Genomic DNA, 20,050 nt, shown 5'->3' on the forward strand with positions numbered 1-20,050 from the left:
CTGGGTTCTGGGTCGCCCCTAAATACTACATTTAGGGGTGTGTTTAGGTCACGTGGGCAGTAGCCAATGGCTACTGTCCTGGAGGGTGACTACACCCTCTTTGTGCCTCCTCCCTGAGGGAAGGGGGGCACGTCCCTAATCCTATTGGGGGAATCCTCCAAAACCAAGATGGAGGATTTTTAAAGACAGGGGTCACCTCAGCTCCTGACTGGAGGGTGACTCCTCCTTGTTTCTCTCATTATCCACTCCTGCCTTGCCGCCAAAAGTGGGGGCAGTGGCCGGAGGGGCGGGCATCTCCACTAGCTGGGATGCTGTAAAAAAAAAAAAGAAAAAATAGGCATGAGCCTTTGAGGCTCACCGCCAGGTGTTACAGTTCTTGCAGGGGGAGGTGAGAAGCACCTCCACCCAGGGCAGGCTTTGTTTCTGTCCTCAGAGAGCACAAAGGCTCTCACCCCAGGGGGGCAGAAACCCATCTCAGTGGCAGTCTGGCACAGAACAGTCAGTCCTGCACTGAAGGATTGGGTAAAATACAGGGGGCATCTTCTAAGATGCCCTCTGTGTGCATTTTGTAATAAATCCAACACTGGCATCAGTGTGGGTTTATTATTCCGAGAAGTTTGATACCAAACTTCCCAGTATTCAGTGTAGCCATTATGGAGCTGTGGAGTTAGTTTTGACAAACTCCCAGACCATATGCTTAATATGGCCACACTGTACTTACAATGTCTAAGAATAGACTTAGACACTGTAGGGGCATATTGCAGCTGTTCCCTCACCTGTGGTATAGTGCACCCTGCCTTAGGGCTGTAAGGCCTGCTAGAGGGGTGACTTACCTGTGCCACAGTATTTTGTGGGCATGGCATCCCGAGGGGGATGCCATGTCGACTTTGCCTTTTTCTCCCCACCAACACACACAATTTGCAATGGCAGTGTGCATGTGTTAGGTGAGGGTTCCCTCAGGGTGGCACAACACATGTTGCAACCCTTAGGGACCTTCCCTGGTCACAGGGCATTTGGTACCACTAGTACCTTTTTTCAAGGGACTTATCTGTGTGCCAGGTGTGTGCCAAGTGTGGAAACAATGGTACATTTGTAGTGAAAGAATACTGGTGCTGGGGCCTGGTTAGCAGGGTCCCAGCACACTTCTCAGTCAAGTCAGCATCAATATAAGGCAAAAAGTGGGGGGTAACTGCAACAGGGAGCTATTTTCCTACACCCAGGGCCTGTCAATTCTTCCCTGGGAGTGTCTATCTTGGATGAGGCAATAATCCATCATCTTGCCTCCAAAGATTCATGTGCAACCCATTGCACATCTTTTGTCACATAGATGGGCCATCCTGCCAACACCCAGGCCCTCCATTGCCATACTGTCTGAGAGGACTGCACAAAGGCCAGCTGCCAACTACAGTTAGTTATCTGACCTAGGACACAGGCTGCAGGCACAAAATGGTTAGGACAATAAAATGTCAACTTTCTAAAAGTGCCATTTTAAAAATTGTGACTCAAAATCCGACTTTACCATTGAAGAAGGTTTTAAATTATAATTCATTTGAGGGTAAAAATGACATTTTTACCTGTACCCACTCAAACCTTATCATGTATTAAAGTAGGGTAACCCAGTGTTACCATACAGGAGAGGTCGGTCTCACAACAGTGAAAAACGAATCTGGTGGTTTTTCACTAACAGACATTTAAAACCTAAAAGTACATGTCCAGGTTTTTAAATGTACTGCATCCTGCCCTATGGGATGTTTACAGCGTACCCTGAGGGGATTTATGTGTGTTAAAAAGAGAGGTTTAGTTCTGGATAAATATTTATTTTTCCAGGTCTAAATGGCATCCTAAAAGTACACACACAGGGTGCAATGGCAGACTTGAGACATGTTTTAAAGTGCTACTTAGGCGGGTGGCATAATAAGTGCTGCAGGCCTACCAATACAATTTAATTTACAGGCCCTGGATGACTGTAGTACCACTTTACTGGGGACTCATAAGTAAATTAAATCTGCCAAGTTGTTGTAAGTCAATGTTGCCATGTTTAAAGAGGACAGCACAAACACTTTATCACTGATTTGCAGTCCTAAAACCAATAAACATATATTCAGAAAGAGTGAAGGCAAAAAGTTTTAGGGGAAAACCATGCCGAGGATGTCAGGTCTAACAGTAGTCCACCACAAGTTTAAAAAAAAAAAAAAAAAAAGGCACTAACTTGTTAGGTCAGATCAAAGGTTTCAGAAATTTAAATCTGAGGCCAACCCCTGGTGGATATGGCACAGGCAGACTGTGTTAACTTATGGAAAATGCATAAAGCATTTAGTAGTATCAAAATAGTTAAAAAGTTTGAAGCACAGTAAAATAAAAATCCCACTGCAATTTATAAAAATGATGAGAAAAATTAATAAACAAAATTGCATCAAAATAACAAAAATACACTAAGGTGAATTGGCGATGGGAACTTTTCAAGATTTAAGTGAAAAAGCACCAAAATGCACAAAAAGCCACTGGTAGCCAACAGTCGCAGTAGACTAGAACCTAGAGTGTGAATTGTAGTCTTAGGCAGACCCAAATAACAAGCATCCACGTCGTCTATTTGTGAGGTAATTAAAGAGTTAGCCATCAAGACTCTAAAGTCGCTTGAAAAGAAAAGGAACTGTTTTTGGGTCGCAACTTAAGCTGCAAAAAGCAGGCTGGGGCAACCTTTGGCCTGATAAAAACAATTTACAAACCAAAGCCTTTAACAATTTCAGCCATGGGGACATAGATACCTTAAACAAAATAATTGGTAATGCAGATCCCTAAGGCACTCCACACAATAAGGGATTGTTATAGATCTCTGTGAGGACAGTTTGACAGGAACACTCCAAAAGGAATTTTATTCAAATCTCTCTACGTGATTGTCATAATTGTCCAAGAACCCGACTGTCAATAGGATCTAGATGGGGAGACGTAGAGGGCTGTGTTTAAGAGAGTGAGCTCAACCTGGAACAATTCAGGAGTCACAAGGTATTTGCCACATTTATATATGGTGGGGCTAGATGTTATACTACTGTCCACAACTCATTTGGGGGAGAGATATAATTTGGTGTGACTCACTGTGTCATCTTGGACTCATAGGGAGCTGAAAACTCCTGCTGCTATAGCAGAGGGTAGTGAAGGAAATTGATGAGGAGAAGAAATCTAGCGGTCATCTTCTGTGTGCAAATGAAAGATGTGGGTCTGAACAAATAGGGATTTGGGTTTTGAGTGATTCAGTTAAAGAACAGTAGAGCCCACAAATTACCTCAATATTAATAGGTCAAGAGATAATGTAAAATAAAGCCAACCGATTTGTACAAACTTAATCATGCTTTTGTCATTAATGGTTTCTGACCTGAAAGCAACAGCTTCATATCCTTGAGTACTGACATTATTTCATATAGCGCCAAAACAGCAGCAACTTCAAAACTGCAGTGCCTACAGCTAGTTAGCAACAGTGTAGGTAGGCATGTTGAATGAAACAGCAGAAGGTACTTAAGTTCAGATATAAAGTGATGTATTTATGTTAAATCCGTTACCACAAATCCACCTAAAAAAAACAATGACGAAGTATGAATCTTGCAAAACTACAAAAAGTGCTAAGTATCACCTGCCATACTTTGGTCGACCCCTGACCATTATCAAAGGAACATTACAGTGGCCATTTTGTTTGATTTGCATATATACAGGGAGTGCAGAATTATTAGGCAAGTTGTATTTGTGAGGATTAATTTTATTATTGAACAACAACCATGTTCTCAATGAACCCAAAAAACTCATTAATATCAAAGCTGAATATTTTTGGAAGTAGTTTTTAGTTTGTTTTTAGTTTTAGCTATGTTAGGGGGATATCTGTGTGTGCAGGTGACTATTACTGTGCATAATTATTAGGCAACTTAACAAAAAACAAATATATACCCATTTCAATTATTTATTATTACCAGTGAAACCAATATAACATCTCAACATTCACAAATATACATTTCTGACATTCAAAAACAAAACAAAAACAAATCAGTGACCAATATAGCCACCTTTCTTTGCAAGGACACTCAAAAGCCTGCCATCCATGGATTCTGTCAGTGTTTTTATCTGTTCACCATCAACATTGCGTGCAGCAGCAACCACAGCCTCCCAGACACTGTTCAGAGAGGTGTACTGTTTTCCCTCCTTGTAAATCTCACATTTGATGATGGACCACAGGTTCTCAATGGGGTTCAGATCAGGTGAACAAGGAGGCCATGTCATTAGATTTCCTTCTTTTATACCCTTTCTTGCCAGCCACGCTGTGGAGTACCTGGACGCGTGTGATGGAGCATTGTCCTGCATGTAAATCATGTTTTTCTTGAAGGATGCAGACTTCTTCCTGTACCACTGCTTGAAGAAGGTGTCTTCCAGGAACTGGCAGTAGGACTGGGAGTTGAGCTTGACTCCATCCTCAACCCGAAAAGGCCCCACAAGCTCATCTTTGATGATACCAGCCCAAACCAGTACTCCACCTCCACCTTGCTGGCGTCTGAGTCGGACTGGAGCTCTCTGCCCTTTACCAATCCAGCCACGGGCCCATCCATCTGGCCCATCAAGACTCACTCTCATTTCATCAGTCCATAAAACCTTAGAAAAATCAGTCTTGAGATATTTCTTGGCCCAGTCTTGACGTTTCAGCTTGTGTGTCTTGTTCAGTGGTGGTCGTCTTTCAGCCTTTCTTACCTTGGCCATGTCTCTGAGTATTGCACACCTTGTGCTTTTGGGCACTCCAGTGATGTTGCAGCTCTGAAATATGGCCAAACTGGTGGCAAGTGGCATCGTGGCAGCTGCACGCTTGACTTTTCTCAGTTCATGGGCAGTTATTTTGCGCCTTGGTTTTTCCACACGCTTCTTGCGACCCTGTTGACTATTTTGAATGAAACGCTTGATTGTTCGATGATCACGCTTCAGAAGCTTTGCAATTTTAAGAGTGCTGCATCGCTCTGCAAGATATCTCACTATTTTTGACTTTTCTGAGCCTGTCAAGTCCTTCTTTTGACCCATTTTGCCAAAGGAAAGGAAGTTGCCTAATAATTATGCACACCTGCTATAGGGTGTTGATGTCATTAGACCACACCCCTTCTCATTACAGAGATGCACATCACCTAATATGCTTAATTGGTAGTAGGCTTTCGAGCCTATACAGCTTGGAGTAAGACAACATGCATAAAGAGGATGATGTGGTCAAAATACTCATTTGCCTAATAATTCTGCACTCCCTGTACATGTATACTTTATTTGCCCCTACAGCAGGGCTACGATCTCATGGCAGACCTAGACTGGAGTAAATTCAGTTATTGTTTGTATTTATTACTATAATGCTCAGAACATACCATCTACCTCATCTCAGTCTGGGACTGGGAGTGAAGCATTCCAACCCTCGCTGCTGCAGGATTATACTCTCTCATATGCCGAGGCATGGCAGTATGTTAACAAATGAATGGTCTGTAAATACTCAAAACTTTGTTTAACCTGAAAAATGCAAGGTTGTACCTTTACAGTTCCAGGAACACTGTGCATATCTCACCTCAGCCAGGTTGTGTATGTGACCAGCATTCATCGCCCCATGACAACTGCAGGAAAAAACTTCTATAAAGCCTACGAAAAGGCTGTCAACTATCTCCTGGTAGGTTTAGCTAGGCAGGCGAGCTTCACTTAAGAATAGCGCCAACTTCCCAAAATGGAGAGAACATTCGCCCATGATGTGTCTAGTGGGTACAGACACCCCAAGAGACCGAGTCTGCTTGTCACAGTGAGGGGACCTTTTAGCACAATGTGCCACCTGGGTCCTTTTACTTCTTGGGGAGTGCAGAGGCCATCTGCCTCTTAGGATATTTTACTAGTAAGTGCTACCTGGATTGCGTTTCCAAGTGATAGAAGAGAGTCCCTGCTATAGAAATACCACATTCCTTTATGAAAGCATAGATACCCTGCCATAGAGAAGACATTACAGTTAGAAATACCCTTTAGATCTGGTACCCTGATAACGAGAGCAGGAGCCCCTGATAAAGAGAGGGGATATTCCGCAGTGAGTGTTGGACTTATTCTGATACATCAATAAGACCAGCTGAAGACTGACTACATTCCACTTAAATGTGCCCCTTTGGATATGTGACACACAGGAGGGAAGATACCTCATTGTCACAAAGAAACATTTCCACTAATCATTGCAGCTCCACGACACTGGGCTACAGCATGCCTTTTCTGATATATTTATTTAATGTGGGTGTTTCCTCATTTAAAATTGTGTTTCAGCTTTAACTTTCTTAAGGAAATACACTGTCAATTGCAACCTCCGGTTCCTGACAAAATACCCTATTGCTTTGTTCCTTTGAAATGTTAAAGGATTTACTCAATCACTAAACACAGTTTTGTATCTTAATTTTTCCTTTATGCAGATTTGTACCATAGCTGACATTGGTTTTTAGGGTTGAGACTGCAATAGCATGCGCTAGTGCTTGCGTATGGCAAGCAAGGCGCTGTTGTAGTTAAAAAAGGGCTTGGAGCCTGCCCGTGGCTTACCATTTGTTGGCTTGCGTGGCACTCTTCTTTACAGTCTTGTAATTAGACACTGGAGGCCATATCATCATTTCTGTTCCCATCTGTGGATCAGGGACCAAGCACTGATTGATTCAACGTAATCTGTGCCCGCCCACTGCTCCCGACGTGATTGAGGTATTATTTTCTTCTTTTAACTTCTAGTGTCCTGCAGACTGAAGGCGATTGACTGGCAAAAAGGTGCCCAGCAGGACAAAAAACACACAGAAAAGCTGTATTTTCTATAGTTAACTTTTTTTATTTTGCCAAGTCTTCTTTTCTTACTTTGCACTCAAGTTTTCTCTTTGCTCGTGGATGCTGTTCTCAAAAGATGACTATAATCTTGCTCTAAATATTGCACAGCAACATTGTTTCTTTCTTATGTGTAATTTTCAAAATTATACTTTAACACACAATCGTACAGTACGGCCTCAATCCAATCCGCCCCAATCCAAACCACTCACCCCAATCCACTCTAGTCCACTACACGACAATCCTTCCAACCCACCCCACTCCAATCCAAAACATTCTGCCCCACTCCAATCTACTCCACTCTAATCCAAAACAGTCTGCCCCAATCCAATCCAAAACAATGTGCCCCATTTTAGTCTGCCCCACTCCAACCCAAAACAATCTGCCCCACTTCGGTCCACCACTCTCCAGGCCGGTCTGCCACACTCCATTCCAATCCACCACACTCCAATATTCCCAACCCACCCACCCACTCCAATCTGCCCCTTTCATTTCAGAACAATCTGCCTCTCTCCAATAAAACAATCTGTCCCATTCCAATCCACATCAATGTGCCCAACTCCAATCCAAAACAACCTGCCCCACTCCAATCCAAAAACAATATGCCCACTCCAATGCGAGACAATCTGCCCCACTCCAATCTAATCCGCCCCACTAAAATCCAGTCCCCCTTACTATAATCCACCCCACTTAAGTCTGCCCCACTCCATTCTGTCCCACTCCAATCCAAAACAATCTGCCTATGCCATTCCAAAACAGTCTGCCACACTCCAAAACAATCTGTCCCACTCCAGTCCAAAACTATATGCCTCACTCCATCCTGCCACAATACAATCCAAAACAATCCAACCTGTTTTACTACAATCTGTCCACCTCAATCCAAAACAATCTTCCCAACTACAATCCCCCCACTTCAATCTAAACCACCCACTCCAATCCAGTCCACCATACACAATCCACCCCACTCCAGTCTGTCTCATTCCAATCCAAAACAATATGCCCCTCTCCAATCTGCCCTACTCCAATCCTAAACAATCTGCCTCACTCCAATCCATAACAATCTGCCCCACTTCAATACATAGCAATCTGCCCCACTTCAATACAAAGCAATCTGCCAGGCTCCAATCCATAACAATCTGCCCACTCCAATCTGAAACAACACCCCCACTCCAGTGCAAAACAATCTGTCCCACTCCAGCCCAAAACAATCTGCCTACTCCATTTCAAAACAGTCCACCCCACATCAATCCAAAACAATCTACCCCACTCCAATCTGTCCCAGTACAAACCAAAACAATCTGCCCCAGTCCTGTCTGCCTCACTCCAATCTGAAACAATATACCCCACACCAGTCCAAAACACTCTGCCCCACTCCAGTCCAAAACAATCTGCCCAACTCCAACCCAAAACAATCTGTCCCCACTCCAGTTCTCCCAATGCAAAACAGTCTGCCCACTCCTGTCCAAAACAGTCTGCCAGGTTCAATCCAAAACAATCTGCCCACTCCAATCTGAAACAACCCCCCACTCCAGTGCAAAACAATCTGTCCCACTCTAGCCCAAAACAATCTGCCTATTCCATTTCAAAACAGTACACCTAGCATGGTCTCAAATATCAATATTCACACCCTGCTCCCTTTTAAAGGCTATTAACATATGCCAACCAGGAATTTCTAGTATTATGGTCAAGAGTTAGACAGTCTGCTTCGATGTCTTTGGTAAACTGGGTGCCAACTTTACGCAGAATATGGCGCCAGACAATGAGTGGGCTTATGCTGATACTATCTTCTATATAAAGTATGGCTAGCTCTTTGTGTACAATGTAAGTTGGGGTTGTGCTCGATACAGCCAATAATCTACGCAAAAAAGAGATTCCCTTGGGTCTGTAACAATGAACAATTAGACATTCCCCATAATGGCGCTCCATAACAGACGCCAGTTACACACTTACTCTTATATAGCATCAGGAATTCTCTTATTGGCTTATTCCTTCTTTTAGCGGCAAAATAAAAGTTGGCTTCTGATGATCTTAAGAACACAAATTTACCAATTTCCAGCTGGGGACACCAGTGTCCCTTACTTGACAATTGTATACCCCGGTAAGTAAAGGTATGGGTTTCAGCTAAAGTCTTATACTGTCTTTTTGGGTTTCCCATACACCATGGGATATGTTTTCTTTAAATTGAACTTTATAAATTTTTTTCTCCATGTACGCGGCAAAGTTGTCAATCAGGCATTGCAGTATTTTTGCGGTTCAAAAAAGGAGACCTGCGTCGTCCGTGTATATGAGGACGGGAGTTGGTCGCTTAACCATCTTTGGAACATCAGCATTCAGCTTTCGCAATGACCCTTCCACCCCATTACTGTAAAGGGAGAATGAAAGGGGGGAAAGGGCACAACCTTGTTGGATCCCGCATGTGATCCTAAAATGTGTTTTACATTCTTTCTTTGTCCCATACCGCACCCAGGCAGACAATCGTATAATTGTGACAGATAATATCTTTAGGCACCCCTACTTTATCCAGTGTTTGCCATAGCTTTACATTATTTACTAGATCAAATACACTATTAAGTCAGCAAGAGACGGAGTATATTTGCTTATAATAGGGTGTAAATTGATACATTGTTCCATGGTCGCAACCTAATTTCTGAATCCATATTTGGGAGTCTGTGAGCACATGATTCTCATCCACCGAGGTCTCCAGTCTCTCCAAGAGGACTCTGCCCATTAATTTGGCAGTCAAATCTAATAGAAATGTGGGATGGTAGCATCTTGCATCCCTCCTAAAGATCTGGACAATAATGCTCTCAGTCCAGGTTGCAGGCAGTGCACCACTAACTGCTGCATTACATATTCTTGTCAGAGTAGGTGCCCAAAAGGAATATTAGATTTAAAGGTATCTATGAGCACCACATCAGTGCCAGGTTCCTTTTAGTTGGCACATTTTTCTAAGTCTTTAGTAACTTCTTGGCTAAATGGTTTTAACAATGATGGGCCTATCATTAATAACCTTTTGGCATCTATTACTAGCCCTTCATCTTTAGGATTAAGTATCCTACCATAATGCTTTAGCCATTCTGACCCTTGGATTAAAACCTTTACCCTAGGGGTAGTCTGATCCCTGAGGAAGGGGTGATTTGTTGTCTTCCAGAATAAGGGCATATCTTGTGCGGCCGCCTGAACTAAAATATCCCATGCCTTCTCTGGTTGCACTGTTTTTCTCATGTATAGGATCTGTTTAAACATTTGAGGAAAAATTAAGACAATTTCATTATTCCTTGGCCTGGTTTTTAAAGCTTTTTTGAGATCCTGACTTGTTTGTGAACAATGACGGACAAACTAACCATTATTAATTTTTCTTGGTATTTGTACCTGAGGTTTTAAGGTTGGCAGTGGTTGTAGCTGTAATTTTACAAAAAGCAGTCATAGTATAAGAGAGGGTAATGTTTTTATCTATACAATCTTTAATTTCGCCAGTTCTCAGGGGTGTGGAGTTTAATAAAATATCTACTTGTCCATGGGACAGGTCACTTCATAAATCTACTTGTCCTATAAAAATCGACTTGTCCCTTTGGTGCCATGTAGTGCAGTAATAAATGATGGCAACAATCTCATTGTATATACGAGCTTTGATAAAAGCCTTCTGATTATGCCAGGGCTAATACTATAGTAGGACTGGAATACTAGCAGTTTCCTTATTTTGCCACCTTTCTGCAGACTGACATACTGGGGCTGGAAGAAGCAGTAAGCAATCCTTCCAGGGTTGGAATGCCTTTGAGTCTGCGCAAACCTATACACATGCATGTTTTAAGGATTTTCACCAGCTCTTCTCTAATATTTTCCCATACTCAGAAACTTTGGAAATATACTCCTGACAAGGGCAGTATTAGAAGTCCTTCCAGGGATGGGAAAAGTGGTTAGAGGGAAAGTAAACTTGGAAATGCTAATAGATGTTCGCATGAGCAAATCTACACATGCATATTTGCTCGTACTATAATACAGTTCACAAATATTTTCTAGGAATACTATTTCTTGGTCTACTTCTGTAAATTCTTCTGAATTCATGAAAGCTATAATTCTGCATTAATGCAGAGACATATACCACAGGTGCACTTTTGTGTCTTTCTTTAGGAATTGGGCCACTAACTAGGTCGGGCATTAACCAAGGCCTTTTTTTCATTAGAATGCTATTTCTCTCTATCTATCCATCAGGTGGCTTTACTGTGAGTGATAGCATTCTGCTCTTTCACAAGGAGCATAGTGGCAGACATAGTAGTTTCGTTCAGTGCCAGGAACTACTGAAGAAATGTGTGCTTTTGAAAATGTAAATATTTTTTGCTTTTTGCCAATGTTTGTTACAATGGTGAGGGTTGGCAGCTCTTACAACAATAAACTTTTTCAAAAACTATGCCAATAAAAGACACGCATTGTGAAAAACAAAAGACTGACTACCAATATCTGATTGGTTGGCTTTGCCAATGCTTGCTTTTCATATTTCCCATAATCTTGGTGAAACAGGATACATCGAATTTTTTTTTATTTTATTTTTTTTAACCCCTCCCCCCCCCCAATTATGAATATTTTTTGGGAAATACTAGCATGCATCAAAACATTTTACTAAAAGATGCTTCAAAGAAATGGTGCCTACAATTTTGCAGTAATTTAGCAAAACGTTTTTCCCCCTAGTTGTATATTTTTCTGAACATTTTATTTTGAAAAGTAAGGAATCCTCAGTCTTGCTTACAAGCTTTTGAAAACATTTGCAACTAATCAGAGAGCATCCTGGGAGCATTACTCATAGCCACATATTGATCAACTCTTCAAATGTGTGTGTGTGTCCAAATTTGTCTTAGTGGAACCAGTCAATATTGCAGTCCGAGCTTACAACACTTATTTAGAGAGCTCACCTTAATAATAAAGGTTTTGCATTGATGTACCACAAATACAAGTTTGAACAGTATTAGCATATGGATAACAATATTACCTCAACTGCAGACAATTCCCTTCCCTGTAAACTGGCACCCAAAGGGTTTGTGCTGGGGTTGGGCCTGCTTGTTCCAAGGACAAAATAAACATGAAAACTTGTTGTCCTTGTCTCTAAACAATATGTCCTGGGTGTCAGGCTATAGGAATTCCACACCCCTGATTCTCCTATGCTGTTTTATCGAGGAAGGAAGCTAGATTTATACCTGTCTGTTTAACACTTATCCTATTATTACCCCAGGTATCAACATGTGCTGTTAGACATTCCCTATCTCTATGATTTAGCCTAATCTTAAGATTTAGTGATAGAGACTGATGATCACTATATGTGCTACTGATAACCTTAAAAGATTCAATTAATCTTAAGCCATTTTCGGACACCAGAATATGATCCATTGTAGAGTGATACTTATTACCCTCGAAGGTTGGGATTGCTGGCTTTCGAGCATCATGGACCTGCTCTAAATGATACCTATTTAACATTTCATTAGTTCCCTCACCATAAGGGTAATGGGAATAGTGGGGTGGAACATTTCCATATTCATTAATATATCCACAGATAGTCCCACCTGAGACATCACATTTACAGCAGTTAGAATCTCCTGCCCACATATCAATACAGTCATGCCTAATGCATTTACTAAAGACCTCCAATTCTCTTTCCAGAGCTGCAATTACTCGACTTTTGGAGTTACTGAAGATGTTGTTATAAAAAATTACTAGCACAATATTCTGGTTCTCAACTGTTGAAACATTAATACCTGCAAAAAGGGCACGCTTGTGTAGGTTTTCATTGGTGTTAAAGGGACTTCTGTTGAAACCAGGGTAGCCAAGTCTCCCTTTGCCCTTTCATTATTTGAAGGCGTGGCTGATGTGAAAACAGGAGTATACCCTTCGATTTGGAAGGCCCCCACATGCCAGGTTTCTTGTGTAAACAAATTAGATGAGATGATTGTACAGTATTCAGCCATTCTTCATCTTCTAGCTTTTTCCTAACCCCAGCAATGTTCCATGATCTAATAGTAAGTTTTTTTTTTTTTATATGGGGGATTCGTACATGCCCACTCAAACCTAGGTATTGTCTTCTGATGGGCATCACCATAATTAAACATTGTTTTCTGTTCCGCATTAGGGGTCTCCTTAAGGCTTCTGAGTGGAGCAAATCTATTGGATGGATTCAAGGGGGCATATGTATTAGATTTTTAAATAAATTATTTCCAAACCATTCTATTGTGGGTAGGAATTCATACTGGGGGTTATAAAAGAACCCAAGAATTACCACTGTGATTACGCTTGGTTGACACAGTAATGGCTTTGATCTGTCGTAGAGGTCCCTATAAAAGGCCTCTGGTGAATGAAAATTGACAACAACACAGTCTCCCTGGCATGTGTTCCTAGAAAGGCCTATCCAATTCACTCTTCTCACCATTATAATTTCCTGATATAACAGATGTATATCACAGTTGTACTTCAATAACCATTTTACTACTTTATTGTTTAGTTCCTCCCAGATCTCTACAGCATGGGGTGCCAACTTTGGCACATCTTTCAGGATAATTACATATGATGTAACCTCAGGCACTTTGGCACATCTTTCAGGATAATTACATATGACTTAACCTCAGGCACTAGATGCAAAGTGTCCTGGGTCACTTTAGGCAGCCTTATATTAATTACTTCTGTGTTTCTTACAGTTTCAGTACAGGCAGCATTGCTCACTACTTGACGAGAAGTGACCTTCCTCCGCAGTTGATCCGGGGGTAGATAAATCAGATGATTTAGTACTGGGCAAAGCATCCCTGGAATGATCACCAGATCCACTATCCGCTTGTTTCAGTGAAATGCTTTTGCGACCAAAGCTAATTGGCTGCGTCTGTGGCTCTGCTGGAAGCTGGCTACCAGGAGTAGCGTTCAAAGAGGAGACCAGCTGCCTGACAGTATTCTCCAAGGGACAGATTTTGTCCCTTAGGGGAGAGAAACATGCACAGTCCACATTACTCCACCCCACCCCAGTCCAATCCAGTTCACATTAGTCCATCCCAATCCAATACATCCCACACCACCTTAATCCACCCCAATCCAATCCACCCTACGTCACACCAATCTAATCCACCCACTCTAATCCAGTTCATCAAACTCCAGTCCAGTCCATCCCAATCCAATCCATCCCACCCGATCCAATTATCCCCACCCCAAACCACTCCACCTCACTTCATTCCTTTCCACCCCACTCCAGTCCACTCCACTCCAATTCACCTTACTCAATCCATCTCACCCACACCAGTCCAATCAACCCCACCCCACCTCAGTGCATTCCACCTCAGACCAATCCACTTTACCACATCCAATCAACCCACCCCATCTCACCCCAATCCAATCCATCCCACTCTAATCCACCTTATCCAGTCCACCCACCCCATTTCAATCCACCCCACTCTTCTCCAATCCACCCCACTCTTCTCCAATCCACCCCACTCTTCTCCAATCCACCCCACTCTACTCCAGCCACCCTCTTCTCCAGTCCACCACACTCTTCTCCAACCCACTCCACTCCAATCCACTCCACTTCAGTCTACTCCAGACCACCTCACTTGACCCCAATCGAGTCAACACCACCCCAGTTCAGTCCACCCTACTCCTGTCCACCCTACTCCAGTCCAATTCAACTTAACCCACCCCACTCCAATCCAGTAGAATCCACCTTATACCAACCCCCATCCATCTTAATCTAACCCACCCCCAACGCACACCAATCCAGTCCACTCCACACCAGTCCACCCCACCCCAAGCCAATCTGTCCCACACCAATCCAATCCACCCACTCAATCCAATCCACCGCACTCCACTCCACCTCACTCAAGTGCATCCCAATCCAGTCTACCCTACTCCAGTCCAACCCACCCCATTCCAGTCTTCCCCACCTCAATTAAATCCAGTCAACCCCACTTTACTTCAGTCCACCCCACCACACTCTACCCGATCCAATTTACCCAACCCCAATCCATCCTCTTAACTCCAGTCTAATCCAATCAACTCCAGTCCAATCCACCACACTCCAATGCAGTCCACCCCACTCCAATCAAATAAATCCAATCCACCACTCTCCAGTCCACTCCAATCCTCCCCACTCCAGTCCAGTCTAATCCACCCAACTCTAATTCACCCCACTCAAAACCAGTCCAGTCTTATCCACCCTACCCTAGTCCCATCACGTCAGTCTAGTCCACCCACCAAATCCAATCTAATCACTCCACTCAAATCCGACTCTCCCTATTTCAATCCACCACACTCCTTTCTATCCCACTCTACTCCAATCTACCCCACTACCTCAGTCCACTCCAACCCACTCCACTCCAATCCACTCTACGCCACAACAATCTCTGCTACTGAACCATTGAGCCCTACTATCCTCCACTCTACTCCCCCCTACTCCACGCCACTAACTTTTAGCCATGCTGACCAGCAGCCACACTGATGTACAATATGGCAAAGACCTATTGGCTTTGCCAATGCTTGTTTTAAAGTAAAACCTCTATACTTTTCTATCTTGAGAATATAAAAATCTAAAGCATAGTCCCAGATAAAGCACCGGATTCTAAAACCGTGTTGATTTCTTGGGTAGACAACATGCCTTTGTTCAGGTGACCCAGACCCAGAAGACCGAGTCTCTGCCAGTCTTCCTAAGAAGGTAGCTCAGTAGGATGGGGTGAACTTTATAGACCCTCGTAAAACCTGCAGGCCGAAGATTTAAACCAAAGTAATTTTTCATCCTTCTAATAATGATGAAATGCTGCCAAATAACAACCCTTATTAACGAAGTACCAAGTCAAAATAGAGTTTCGTCTGTCTGCAATGAAAGTTCATATTAAAAATGAGATTAATCGCAATGGCACTGGTGTAACAGGCAAGTTTATTCTAGTTTCTCATCCTGTTCTACATCTGTCCTTTTTCTTATCATAAACCCTTTGCTCCTTTGTCTTTGAGGTTTCTCACTCGCAGTTCTCTGTTTGGTTGCTGTCTCTCACCTGATTATTCTCTCTATCTTGGAATCGTCATTTACACTCTTCCACACCTGCCCCTTAACGCATGTACCATTCTTACCTCTCTCCCTATCTTCGTTTACCACTTTACTGATACTCTGAATCTTCAAGTAACTCTTGGCTCCTTTCTTCGTGAAATCTCACCACTTGTGTTTTTTCCTCTTTCCTATTTTGTGAACACTTACAGTAATCTTTAAACATAGTCTCCTACACCCTTTGCCTCCTTCATTTTTTCCCACTCGCTTTCCTGTGACATTTAACCATTGTGTTTTCTTTTATTCTGAACTCACTTTCCTCTGTGCACCATATTGCCTGGGGTGAACATCGGTTGTTTGTTGGTTCTATGTCAAGGGTTAACTTGATCTTAAGTGTTGTTCTGTTATATAGCACGCTGATACCGATTTGGGTAAGTTGTGATTTATAAACGCGAAAAATAAATAGATATTGGTACAAAGACATGAATGCATTATTGTGAGTTGCTTGGAAGTATTACTCAGAATAGAGCATCCTGGGTGTATAGACAATGAAGATTGCAAAAAGTCACTTTAGGTATCTGCTTTTTTAAAGTTCTGCAGCTTCGAAGTCCTTTAGGGCTTAACAAGTATGTTAACATTAGTTGGCTCTCCAATATGTAAATTATTGTACTGCTCGGGAATACAGCTCATATACTTAAAAAAAAAAAATACTTAGAAGAATAACCAATTTTTTTTATATGTTTACTTTTTTAGCCTTGTAGATGCATGCCTGGATCCAATGCTATCAACCTTTTCAATTTGAAATACCTGACTTGAAGTTGAAGGCAGACCATACTAAGTGAGAACCGAGACTGTTGGACCTTATCCTGCTAACATGCCATGCAAAATGCTTCTTCAGCATGGCTTCCGGCTCATTAACCGAAGGCTAGCCAGTACCGCAATATTGCTTGTTTCCAAGAAAGTAGTACAGACACAGAAGAGGAGCCTATTCTGCAGTACAAGACGGTGGATGAACCGGGGCACAACAGGTAAGAAATGGGACACCGCCCAGTGCCTTGGTCAAACTGGGGTTTCCAGGTCAAAATATGTGGTGACATGTTAAACAAACAAAAAAAAGAATTCATGTTAATGGGAAGTATGCTGCAACTCTCACCTTTCTTTCTCTCAATTTATTTTGACAATGCCCCATCAGTTTATATCTGATATAACTTACTGTATTTGTTCTTAGCAGTGTAAATAATGTCAACTAAAAGGAGTCCTGCAAAGCCACAAAGGTGTGCATAGAATATTGACATCTACCATCACATTGAAATGCAGGGTACATCTTATTTGTGTGGTAGCAGATAGATGTGCTCCAAAGAAGGTAATAAGTGGATAAAACGTGAATGGGTGGGAGTTGTTGATGAAGCAATTGAACCGTCAAAAAGGAATGAAGCATTGATGTAGGTGGAAGAACCAGATAATACATGGGTTATTGAGTTTCTGATATTGTGATGACTTGGACTGGGATGGATAAGGGGATTGTTTGATTGGGCTAGTAGGCGATGTACCCAGAAAGCCACTTTGACATAAAAATACCCTTGTGGGCTTATTTTAAATCGATGAAATACCCTGTTCAATTATAATTTGTTCATTTGGCAACGTCTGCTTTTCACAACACTATTTTGAAAACTGCTGTGTTATAAAGGCCACCCATCTAGGAACAGTGCTGTAATTGAGCCTGTAACTACATCATTGAGAAGAGAGGGGCACTGGCTCATGGTTGGCCTTTGAAGGGATGAACCTATCATGAGAGTGGTTACAGAAATGGTGAGTAAGTCATGTTTGAAGGCAACCTTTCGTGGGATGTGCACTGTACAACAACCAGCATGATACTTTATTGAGCCACTACTGAACAAATCAATCTGCATCCATATTAGGATGTGTTGACCAATTAATACCCCCCAACATTATTGAACTACTGCTGAAACATTAAAATGCCCAAAGTTAATTAGACACCGCTGAAAACTCAGTATGCCTTATATTAATGAGGCTTCCTGAAAAATGAGTCTGCCACATATTAATGAGCCACAGATGAAAATTGACTTTTGGCGAATAATCTTTTTACAAACCAGTGAATCACTGCTAGAAAATGTGTCCCATTTTCTACTGACTAACGACTTTGCGATCACATTGTTTACAAATGATATGATAAAAAAAGTAATACCCCAGCTTTCATGATCCAGTCGTGTTTCTTTATCATCTTATAATTTGCACTGAGAAGTTCATCACATTGTAAAGCTTAAAAACATTGGCCTGTTGCCTCGATGCATTTTGGGGATTGCCCTTGTTCAATTGGGCAGTTTCTTTTCAATTATATACAAGCATTTCTAGTATCTTGAGATCTGTTGTGAGGGTGTGCTGGTGTAATGTGAGAGAGATTCAGGTTCTCACTTCCACCGGGAATGTTGAGTGGTTGAGAGAATGTTTGGCTTGTGAGAGTTGACAGTTGTAATTAACCTAGAAGAGGGCTGCCATGCTGGTGGTCTTCTATATATTTCTGGCCAAATGACTCTCAAGACCTTCAAGAAATTGGCTGTCATTTTCTATGTGAATCATCGCAAAGCCTTTTGGTGAGGAGTTGGTCTTTGCGGACTGCCCAAAATTTTTTGGATGTTTCTGACATCCTGCTTCCAGTGGTTTCTTCTGTGTTCTACTTTTTTTTAATTCTCTATAGAAGTTTAACAAAACTAGGCATGTAAACAATGCAGTTGTAACCATCCTGGAAGGATAGAGAGGCATCAAACAGTCAATCCATGTCATCCAGCCAGTGTACAGAAACAAATGTCCTGCGCAACCCTCCATACCATAAACCTTGACATTCAACAATCAGTATCTTTGCTCTCTCCCGAGTTCTCGCCATGTGTGTGGTTATCTATTTGTTCCTCAATTCTGCTCATCCCACCCTACTTCCAGAGATCTTCCTCAAGTTTTTCAACTTGCCCCATATGTTGCATATCCGCTATTGCCCACTCCACCAAATCTTTCTTCCACACCTGCACCTGAGGGACTTTTGGGGCAACCCAGTGTATTGGTATTCTGCGCTTGACCAATACTAAAGCTAGTGCAACCATGCGCTCTGGCATTTTATGATTTTTAGAGTCTTTCAGAATGCCCAGAAGGAACATCTGTACTGTCTTCTCCACCCATATACCTGTTATGCGTGTTAATTTCCCCTTAACCTTCTGAAGTTCTGAAGAGGTGGGCATACCCAGGTCATAGGAAGGAAATCCGCTACATACTGTCCATAACTTGCATACGTCACCACCCTGCCAGGGTTGATCCAGATCAGTTTACTGGGCGTCAGATAGGTTTGGTGTATGTAATTATAATGTGATAACTTAAATCTATTTTGTTTTATACTTGTGGCTATAGAACGGCCATTTACATACTGTGCCTGCTGATCAGAACCAACAGCCTATGCCAATTTCAGATTTTCTGTGGCCAGTCTTCAGTCAGTGGCGCCAACTCTCTAAGGTATTTTATTGGAGTGTAGTGCATGGTGCTCTCCAAGTCTCTTCCTGTGCTTCGCTGAGCAACATTCAGGTTTCAAATTGGAAGTTGAGGCTTAGTATGTCTGGTTGCTTAGCAATGAGCCGACACCCCAACAATGTACTGCATGGTGTGTTGCAAGCCTTCTCTTGTAATTCACTGAGCAACTTTCAGGCCTCCATCTGGAAGTGAGGCTTAGCATAGTTGGTGGCTTAGCGACAAACGGACACCGCTGTAGTGGAACACATGGTGCAGTCCAGATCTTGTAATGCGCTTTTCCAAAGGCTTAATAACCTCTTTGTAGCACCGTCTTATTTTGTGCGCTCATTCTTGGTGATGCGCACACCTCATTTGTGTTATCCAGTCAACAGTCTGCGGGTTTGACAACCTCATTAAAGGAACAGGTTATCACCCGCATAGCAAATGCGCACTACTGTCTTTGTGCTTTCATTCATTATGATGTGCACACTTGTTCTCTGTTCTCTTGTGATGCTACCAATGCAAGTTTGTTAGTTTGTACCTTTTTCATTTGTTGTCACAGTGACGGAAACCTTTTTCGGTTACTGAGAAAGAGCTTTGGAGTTGTTTATGGACTGTGGAAAAGTTTTGACCAATTTTAACTTGCCATAAGCCACTCAAGGGCGGATTATCTGTTCAGATTTCCTGTCCAGCCTAGAATGAGTTAAACAT

At 42.2% G+C, this 20,050-nt stretch overlaps 1 protein-coding gene across 5 annotated transcripts in view; it reads left to right on the plus strand.

Annotated features, from left to right (window-relative positions):
* DARS2 (aspartyl-tRNA synthetase 2, mitochondrial) overlaps nucleotides 1-20,050 on the plus strand; it is a 149,686-nt gene that overhangs the window by 9,761 nt on the left and 119,875 nt on the right. For all 5 annotated transcript variants that reach the window (XM_069231585.1, XM_069231587.1, XM_069231584.1 and 2 more), the window contains exon 2: nucleotides 16,583-16,857. In XM_069231585.1, the coding sequence (XP_069087686.1) occupies nucleotides 16,704-16,857 (154 nt within the window). In that variant the 5' untranslated portion in view covers nucleotides 16,583-16,703. The remainder of the gene's footprint in view (nucleotides 1-16,582; nucleotides 16,858-20,050) is intronic.

Source organism: Pleurodeles waltl, chromosome 4_2 (assembly GCF_031143425.1).
Source record: "Pleurodeles waltl isolate 20211129_DDA chromosome 4_2, aPleWal1.hap1.20221129, whole genome shotgun sequence".
Classification (NCBI taxonomy): domain Eukaryota; kingdom Metazoa; phylum Chordata; class Amphibia; order Caudata; family Salamandridae; genus Pleurodeles; species Pleurodeles waltl.